The following is a 10,277-nucleotide window of genomic DNA, read 5'->3' on the forward strand; positions in this document are numbered from 1 at the left end:
TTTGTTCTTTAGAAATAATCAGTTACCTTCAATATCTTTTTGGATGCATGGAAGCGAGCCATTGTAATGAGGAAAGCATTTTCCCAAACTAATGAAAAGTCTCTCTTTGAGTGAAGCAGAAGAATTTTATTGACAAGGACCCTATATAGGCTTTCATACACTCACTGTGTAGATAGACAGATATTTTTGGAATGCATCTCCTGATGAGATACCAGGGCTATTATTAATTCCTTCTGTCATTTTCTTTGAAAGCCAAACAAATTGCCTATAGCATATGAAGAGCAAATGTAAACCTTCAGTGGCAAGTATTGCAAGAAGCCCCAAGATCAAAGCAAGCCATCCCTTCTCTTTTACACACCCTTGAGTATGCCCCTGTCTGCCTTGGTAAGGACATTCAGCAAGCACATACCATGCACTAAGCAGCAAAAACACGTGCAGAACTCAGAAGCTGCAGACTGTGATTTCCGTGTGTATTAAAGAGTATAGTAGCAGTGGTACTTGGTCTCCTGTGAAGTGTTGTGAGACCTGAAGCCACCATATGTATCAAATTCAGAGGGATCATGTGAAATAGTTCGTTAAATCCTGCAGCCTGTTCTCATTTCACCTTAGCCCACAGATCTTTCACCAAAGCAAGTGTGCATTACTGGGCATATGGTTTCCTGTGGCTTGTCCCTTCAACAACAGGATTTCTAGAAAAATAATGCACTTGAAAGCAACTGTCTACCATGAGGGTGCCAGTGTTTGGTACAAATATTAACAAGAAGTCTCCCTTCACATCAGTCTACAGGCTGTTCCTCTTCCAGAAGGGAAGACATTATTTTGGAAATTCGTCACCAGCTGACAACAGAGACAAGCAAACCAAAACCCAAATCCAAACAACCCAAGAAGCTAGGGAAGTACCTCGGTCAAACCTGAAAGTGATCAAACAGGATTTCCCCAGGTCAGATGGGTACACGATTCTGGAGGTTGCATCATGATGGTGCTGGAAACCACAAATCCCTGCTGGGTGCCACGCAGCCAGGACTACCCAGGCTGCTCCCACTGCCCTGCATGGGGGGGAATGGGGGTCCTGGCAGCCCCCAGCACATGCCAGGTCACCTCCATGTGCTGGAGATCCCTCCAAGGCTGTGGCAGAGGAAACCGTGCCCCTCTCCTCAGTGGCAGCTCTGAAATAGTGGGGGATTGTGTGACCTAGTGCTAATGACATTTATTACTTTGATTCCTGATTTAACTCTTCCATTCAAATATGAAAAATATTTCATAACCCAAGCAGAGGATTTCTACTAAAGCCTTCCATAAACTGACTTCACAGGCTTTTTTGTAATCTTTCCAGATTGCAGGAGTCAAAACTGGGAGGAAAAAGAGGGCAACACTGTGTTTTTATGGGACAAAAGAAAGGATTCTTCAATTTCCAGATGTCTCACAGCCCTTTCAAGTGTAGAGGAAGCTACTATGACAGCAGATTTTATGATTCTTGGCTTCAGAATCCCATCAAAATTGCATTTTACCTGACATCAAAAGAATGAACTGTTTTATCATCATGATGATGCTCAAGACCTTGCATCTGATCAGATTAGTAACAATGCAAATAAAGCAGCTATAGAGAATAAAAAAGTCGCACTTGTGTCCTTAGGCTTTATCTGTGGTTTCTCAGCTTCTAAACAATCAGCTATAGGAATAAAGAGAACCAATACAGTGTTTAAGTTCTGGATTAGAGCTTAATAAAAATGAAGGCATACTACTTTTTCCGAAGCTCAAAATCTAGATAACGTTGAGATTTTTGTCCCATAAGACCCCCAATTATTTTGATACTATTATACTAAAAGCTATGCCTCACAACTTTAATCTTAATTGAAGTATTTCTGGTGAATATTATAATAAAGATTAAAGCGAGCTTGAGGAAATGGGCAATCTACTTTGCATATAATTTATTGCAGATTCTTAGCATTGCTCAAACAACGATCTAATTTATAATAATTGGTTTTGGTGGACCTCATCTAACTGGATTTCAGCAAAGCAATTGAAATGGTGCCATATAGGGAATTATTAGCAAAAGGGTCTGACTGAAGCAGAGACAAAAGGTGCTGAAAGGGGAACTGTCAGGGCAGAGGGCGGTTACAAGCACAGTTTCTCAAGCATCACTTTTAGCCCATCTTAGCTAAATACACTCAGCAGCAACATTTGCACAAGAAGAAGGAGCACATTAATGAAATTTGCTGATGACATAAAGCTGAGAGGAGTAGCAGAATATCTCACAGGAAGAACTCAGGAGGACGACTGCTGAGAAATACCCTCAAGATATTTCATTATACAAAGCTTAAGATCACGTACTTAAAAGGGGATTGTTTCCTGAATGAGGGCTGGTGGAAACAAGGAGACAGAAAGTCTGGTTTTATGGAGAAGCCTGGAAAACTTGGATTTCTAATGTGGATGTCTGCACAGTGCCTGCAAGCTCGAGTCCAGCCCAGGCAGTCAAGGTTCTTAGCACTGGCAACAATAGTAGTGGCCACAGGTATTTAGAAAAAAATATGAGTATTTCTGGGTACCCTGTCACAAACAGTTATTTAGTTGGTGCTGTGAACTGAACAGATCTCACATCTTCTTCTGGGTTATTCTCCCATTTTTTTTATTATTCCTCCTGTTAAATAACCATTTCCCACAGGATGCAGGTAGCAGGTATTGAGTGGTTCACCCATAACAGTGAGAGTGTGGCAACCCCCCTCCTGCTCGGTTAGACACCTCTGAGCATGGGGAGGAGTCCTGCTGAGCAAAGCTAGTCTCCTTCCACCTGCAGAGCTCACTCAGCCTAACCCTTTACCTCAGGCAAAAGATGTTTCGGAGTGATCTGCACATCTGACACGGCCCCAGCACGAAGGGTTGCTTTTCCCCCACCCACACGCTCTGGAAAAGCCTTCCCCGCCCTTTCATTGCCCACAATGATGCCTCAGAAGGGCTGGCTGGGGAGAAGTGCTCCCACACGACTGGTGACATTTAAGCCGTGTGGCAGATCCCTTTGCGCCCGGGTCCCGCTCCCACCCGGCACAATAGCAGCCTGGGGTGGGTGCGGGATGAAGCCCAGTGTGACATTTTCTTCCACCCCACGCTTCTTTGCTGAGTGAAGCTTTTGTGAGCCAGAGGAGGCCAGAAAACCCCTGTTGTTCCACCTGTTTCTGTAGCCTCCGGTCCCACGGTCGGCTGACCCTACACTGCAGTGGTGTGCACCCCCCACGGGCTCCCCTCCCCATCACCAACGAAAGAAGCCCTTCTGTGCTCCACTTAGGGTGGAAAAGATCGCAACAAATTCAGGTAAAACATGACTTTTGGACAAGATGATTTGTTGAATGCTCTTGATAAGCCATGGTATCATCTTCCAAGCAGGGACACCGTTCTCCTTCCCATGGGGACAAGAACACCACTACAGGAAAAGTTAATTAAAGCAAGGTCTGACTGGGAATTCATTAGAAAAATAGTCTTTTACAGCATTTTGCAAAAACTGAAGCTTTGTTGAAGCATCCTGATTTCTGACAAGTTTTTATCAGAAAGGTTTCTTTGATGCAGGAGGAAATTTTTGGTCAAAACCACAGCAAGTGCTACCTGCCTGTCCTAGAACCATCAGAACAGTCAAGCCATTGTGTAGGCAACCTTTTTGCAGCAGGAAAGCACAAACATACCACTTGAATAGGTTTCCTGAAGTGCACCTTATCCCCTCATTTTTAAGGCTCTCCATTCTTTTTTGACACAGGAAGTCTTCTTTTCCAAGGATGGGCAGGAATGGAAAAGGAAGATGAAAACAGTGGGAAAAGACCTAAAAGGAACTGTTTTCTAGCTAGCTTAGGTTTAAACTCATCTGAATTACCCCATTTACATCTACCCCTTCCTATATGATGGCAAATAGAGTTCAACTTCAGCTCAGAATCTGAACTTTATGTTATACAAGCCTTAATGAACTTTTGCAAATGAGACATTTTTGCCCTCTTCTGATCTGCCCATAGCAGTAAATACATCTGGCTTCACAGGCAAGGGGATACACAAGAAATAATTTAAATCAGCTTTATATTAACTTCTTAATGTATGCAACCTGTGGAAAATTACCAAATCTACGATAATGTGGCATGAAAGTTACAGGAAATTGTTTAGGATAAGCTGGAAAAAATTATTATACCTTATTGCTCCTGTCACTCCAATAAGAGCTAACAACCTTCACAGTCCCATCACATCAGTATTTCATGAACATGCTCTTTGTATCGGAGTTGGCCAGGCTTGACAGAAAAATACTCTGTGCACCAAATTGCCACAAACACTGATTTCTGAAACTGAAACAAGTGCAAATGAGCAAACGTCAGTTAACAAGTATCAGGTATTTTCATTATATGTGCTATCTAAATGGGAGTATTTTATATCATGATCATTTGCTTAGTGAAATAATAGAAGTGCTTAGCTTCTTGTAGATCTCTGCTGATGCATGCTTATCTTCTATTTAGTTTTTCTTGTTAAGAAAAACCAAATATGGTCCATAAAACATTTGCAGTTGAAAATCCATTGTCTCCCCTTGAGCCGCAATTGCAAAATTACTGTTAGAGATCTTTAGATAAAAAGCAGTATGGGCTTGCTTTGTGACTCAACCTATTCCCATTTAGTTCAAAATCAGTCCACACCCAAAGCATCACTGATGATTTTATCCTGGGAATAATCGGTGTTGATAACAGTGTTTGGGGCATGCTGTGAGGATTCTCTTCTTGTCTTGTTTAATCATTTACCTACCAAAGCCCACACACCCTTTAACAGCAGGCACAAACTACATGCAGCCTAACAGTTGTCATGTGAGACGGGAAAAAACATCTTCTGGGAAGAAAAGATCAGCTTCTTAATTCTCATGTCACTGACGCTTACACTTTTCTTGCATACCTTTAAGTCACAGTCTAAACTTGTCATATTGGGGTGCTCCGCGTTTGCCTCAGATTTGGCATTTGCACCCTGATTTTAAGAGGCTTGATGTACTTCAGCTCCAAAGTCCTTATTCTCTCCCTAGTGGAAGAGGGAGTGGGAATGACCAGCATTATCCTCCCGACTCCCTCGGAATCCTGCCCGTGTGATATGTGCCGTTTTGCCCTTTCACTCTTCTCCGTCCAACACTTCCTTTTCACTCCAGGAGAGCAAAGCAGTCGTTACCCTCCCATCGTACTTTACCCACTCTTTGAAAGCCTCTCTTCTCAAGGCCCGTGCATATTGCGTTGGCAAGCTCCCAAAACCCACTAACAAATGGCAGATTAAGTGGAAACACGGAGAAGAATTTCAAGCATGTATTATACTTGCTTGGAGTTCAGAATGCAACTTTTAAGGCAAGGGCTGCCCACTAAACAGGCAAGCCTGGGAATTCAGTTCCAAAACAATTGCAGATGCAAGGAAAATACCTTTCCTCTGAGAAAGAAACTTGGTGATACTCCGCAGTCTTGGGCAGGCTAAGCTCACTGGCTGCCCTGGAAGGGCTCAGCACGGTCCGTGCTTCCTCGAGACCTCCGTTTCCACCTCCAGCACTGTTCTCCACAGGAGTTATATCACATTCTACAGAAGTTTTCATATGTCAGATGCTTAAAGATGCAAAAGATTGTAATCCTTTCCATTCACAGCCAAAACAGCCCCTCCATACCCATCTGCTGGCCTGCCTTAAGACACAAGAATAATGAGGCACTTGACTCGGTTCTGCAGATTGTCAGCAGTCATCATCAGCTGGACAATGACATTTCTAGCATCTATACAGTTCAGTTACTTGTGTTTCCTCGAGGCACTGTGTTGGCTGCCTGGCTATCCTGCTCCTGGTTTAAAGGTCTGGTTTTAAAAGTGCCCAGTTTACAGCATCAAAGCAAATATACTCAGAATGCAACTTCCAAACCTGCTCAGCAGTGGCCCAACCCCTCTCTGAGTGAATACACTGGCAAAGTTACCATCAGCTCAGGTGGGCCCAGGTGAAACAATGCTGAGCTTTAGCACAATTCTGCCCGTGTTATCTGAGATTCCCTTTTCTTTCCAAAAACAATCTGCAATGTTTACATAGGGTGTACAGTAGAAAGAGACTCTCCCACCCCTGATTACACTAAATTGCTGCACACTTGTTTTTTTCTCAGTCTTGCTCACATTACTCAAGCTCATTTGCTTTCTGCACAAAAGATCTCAGCCTACAGCTCAACAAAGCAGTTGAGAACAGAGGACCAGTGGATGGGAAACGTCCCATAAGCCACGCCTGATGTTCTCAAGCCTCCATGCCATAGCACACACACCCAGAAATCAGGAAAGGTGTATGGACAGCAATTCTCAAATCACAAAGTAGCACATTCCTACACTCCAGTGTTCCTCAAAGAAACTGTGGGTCTCACTGTTGGCTTCAGAGGAGCTTTCTTCTTACTTCATCAACTAAAAGAAAAAGAAGATGGATCTATTTATGACCTTATACTGACTGGTTCAACTTCCTCCATAGTTTATCAACCCTAAAGTTAATAATAGAAATGTGACTCTTTAGTCTAATAGGTCATTTTCAGCTTTAACTAATCTGAGCTTATGACTGGCTTTGGAACTGCAACAATTATATGAAAGCTCAGACTGATTATTACTGTCCAAAGACAAAGTAATTAAGTCTACTAAAAAAAAAAAAAAAATTATTCTATAAGAGGTGGGGATAGAAGAAGACTGAAGGAAAATAAACAGCATTGAGGATATAAGATAAGTACATCTGTTCTGTATCTGACCATCCTTCCAAATAAATAACTGAAAGGAGACTGAAAGTGCAACCCAAGTACAGTACAAATACAAGAATGTCTGCATTGAAATTCCGTAACTTTTCTTTATTCACTGTGATACATTCAAACAAAAGTGCTCCAGATAACAGCCATAAAGTAAAGGAAATTAAAATAAAAAGGCAGAAATAGTCCGTCAATACATATGGTGATTATTCATATTTCAAAGCATTAGTAACTGCTCGTTATCTGAGTGCACCAAAAGCCCACATGAGGGTCCATGTTTCTGTATGCTGCACCTATAAAAATAATAATCATAGGCAGCTCTAGCAAGAAGTGTTTTTCAGAACTAGAGCCAAAGCCACGACAAAGATAAAGCACCATCAGGCATATGTTTACAAATGCCATAGTAATTAGTAGAGTGTAAGAAAGGCTTAGTTGAATTAACATTTTCCTTGTATAGCACAGGGCAGCTCTGCTTAGAGTCATTCCTTCCCAGCTCTGCCATTTCACACCAGAGACACCCATTTGCCCCACAGCACCGAGTGTCACAGGCAACTTGGTAAGCTTCAGGAGACAGTGAGAGATGGATGGAAGAGAAAATGGAACCAGTGACAGTGTCTACCCTCCTGTCAAAAAAAAAAATTACATTGGCACGGCGGCATGGAGTTAACCACATTACTGGAACAGAGTGGTACAATCCACCTGAGGAACACTCTACACACCACACTGACTTCCCAACACTGTTCGCTGAGCTGCAAGTATCTGGCTGAACTGATTTTAGATACAGAAGACAGGTTTTGTTTTAAATTCCAACCCTGTTATGGGAAAAATGTAACTCACTGTTATCTGTAAGAGACAGCAGAGCATCATGTCATAGCAAACTCAAATTACAGTGCTATCACGGGGCTCCATTCCAGCTGCAGAATTGCTGAAGTGTGCATTTGCCAAGAATTATTTGTAACTCAACAACTTGATGGGGAGGAAGATTCCCCTTCCAAACAACACAAGAAACAGAAGTGAAGATGCTGTACAAATTACATTGCCAAAGGGATACAACAAAGAGACACTTATAAATGTGGGGTCCCTCCACCTGGTGTATTTTCAGATAGAACAGCATGGATCTTCAACAAGGGGGAAAACTCAGTAGAAACCTTCTCCTGCTTCTCTCTTTACCAGCTTTGCAGGCAGCAATTCAGATGACCAGCAAGACCAAAGACAGGCTTCCCCTCTGAAAATCTGAGCTGCTGACACAAGATTTTCCTTAAAAGACCTAAGGTCATAAAAGAAAACAAGCCTCTGTCCCCATATGCTTTCTATAACAGTATACTGATCAGGATCCTGCGAGGCGTAACACTGTGCCTCAGCTGCTGTAAAGATTTGAGCCCCCGTATGGTTTGTGTTTCCAAAGCAGGATGCCAGTGGCACTGCTCATACGACCAAGACCGTCTTCACGGTCAAGTCCTTGCAACGTCAAGGTCTGTTTGCTCAAAAACCGTTTTTCTTAACTATGTTACTAACAGAGCCTCAAATCATTCAGGTTGAAAGAAGAAGTGTTATGCAGCTATTTACCCTTCACACTATTTGTGTGGCATTCATCTCCCACAGCGCATGCCTTGCCCTTTTCACACTCCCTTTCTCATGCAGGAACACAAAGCTGTAATGTTTGGGTTGCAAACACCATTAAATGTCCCTCTTCAGCCCCCAACAGCACAGAAATATTTTCTTTTAAAAGTTCAGATCAAAGCATTTCTACTAATCCTAGGATTTATTAAAACAAACATCATAGGCATGAGACAGTCAACAGCGTCCCTTTTATAAGACTCTTTGGAGACGGTTCTGATTTCGTACTGTTTACTGATCCGCCCCTAATTAATCTTCAGTTGCTCAGCTGCAAATTCAGCAAGTCCACCTGCCCCTTTCCCACCCAGCAGATGTTCCTTTCTCCCCAGTTTTGAGCTGTAACGACAGCACCGCACAGCCCCTGCCCTAAGAACAAGGTGGTTTGCTCGAGAAGCTGCCGATCACAGCCCAATGTTACAAGATCGTATCGCACACATTTGCAGCAGAAGTCTAGCCTTTCCTCAGATGAGTAATTAAAACCAGTCATTAAGTGCTTCCAAGGATTTTCATTGTCTTTATCCTTCCCTACAGTCAAGGTAGTTGCCTTTGATCCAGTAACAGATCTGTGCGTATTTGAGGGGTGTGATGCGAACAGCTACATTGAAATCCTGCGGGGTGCCATTCATGTCCACCCACTGATGGCCTGAAAATATTCCAATAATTTTACGCTCCCATTTGTGATTCTGCCTCTTCCACATCCTCACGTACACCCCAGATCCACTCGCGCCAGGCTGAGCGTCGCACTGCTGGTACAACAGGTCGTACGTTTCGTCTTTGACATCGCAGAAACGGTAAACCAGGTTTCCCGGACGATCGTTGTCGTAGCCAGAGAAGTGAATCCTCCCTCCAGGCAAGTGTCTTGCTGGTGGGCTCACACCTATCTTCATAAACTTTCTTTTATGAGGCTTCTTCAGCTCCAGCAGGGCATAGTCATAATCCATGCCAATGTCATTGGCATTGCCTTTGATCCATCCTTTGGGGACATGTGTCCGTTTCACCCGGATCCACTGGAATTTCATTTTCTCAGGCATTGCCGAGTTGGTGATATTGGCCCCCTTGCTGCCATCTTTCAGTTTGGGCTTCAAGAACCCCACACGCAGTTTCTGAGCTCCTTTGACGTAGCTCTTGCCATCGTGGATGCAATGAGCGGCAGTGAGAACGTGCTTTTCAGCCACCAGCGTCCCCGTGCAACCTGTGGATAACTTCACTGATGTTGAGAATGGGTAATTCAATAAGAAGTCTTTCCCAAAAATGCTAAACCTGCTGTCATAGCCATAGATCTGCCTCTTAGTTCGAGATTTGCCTTGAGACCCATCACCAGTGCTGCTCAGAATATATATGCCCACCTCAGTTTCAGTGAGGCTACCATTAGCATACAAGGTTTCATAGGACAGGTAGTTCTTCACTTCTTCGTAAGTTGGCAGCGGAGAACTTTTGTGGCATGCGGGGCCACAGGGAGATACCACTTCCAGCCGGGCTTCAGCATCAAACTGTGGCTTGTCCAAGTTAAGGGTAGACTGCGGCAGGATAACTGGAACTCTGTAAGATGGCCACGTTGGCTTCCAGTGAGAACTGGAGGTCGTCACGTCTTTAGCAGCACACAAAAGGAGGATGAGAGTGGGCAAGCCCGCCATTCTGAACGCCGCTCTGTGGAGAGCAAAAGGAAGCCCAGTTACTCACCCAAACATTGCATGATTAGTCTACCTTGCCAAGTAACAGCTTCCTAAGCAACTGTAATATAGTAAGGGTCAAGCCATTTGAATGGAGCCAGCTATCATTAAGTGCTTCACGTTTCCCAGTGTTAAACTGATCAGAGATATGTAGAATGGTTTAGGCTGGAAGGGACCTCTAGAGGTCATCTGGTCCAACCTCCCTACACAAGCAGGGACATCTTCACCTAGGTCAAGTCGCCCAGGGATGCCTTAA

The 10,277-nt window shown here is 43.5% G+C and overlaps 1 protein-coding gene across 1 annotated transcript; it reads right to left on the minus strand.

Moving 5' to 3' along the window:
- Positions 1–8,194: 8,194 nt before the first annotated feature.
- Positions 8,195–9,992, minus strand: PRSS23 (protease, serine, 23). Its single transcript, XM_008944771.1, has one exon. It carries the CDS (start codon positions 9,983–9,985, stop codon positions 8,867–8,869), a length of 1,119 nt encoding a protein of 372 aa, XP_008943019.1. The 5' UTR covers positions 9,986–9,992; the 3' UTR covers positions 8,195–8,866.
- Positions 9,993–10,277: the final 285 nt, after the last annotated feature.

The sequence above is a fragment of the Merops nubicus genome, unplaced genomic scaffold (genome assembly GCF_000691845.1).
Source record: "Merops nubicus isolate BGI_N331 unplaced genomic scaffold, ASM69184v1 scaffold14817, whole genome shotgun sequence".
In the NCBI taxonomy this organism is placed as follows: domain Eukaryota; kingdom Metazoa; phylum Chordata; class Aves; order Coraciiformes; family Meropidae; genus Merops; species Merops nubicus.

Coding starts and splice junctions, on each gene's coding strand:
- PRSS23 (XM_008944771.1), bottom strand. CDS start 9,985: ATGGCGGGCTTGCCCACTCTCATCCTCCTTTTGTGTGCTGCTAAAGAC.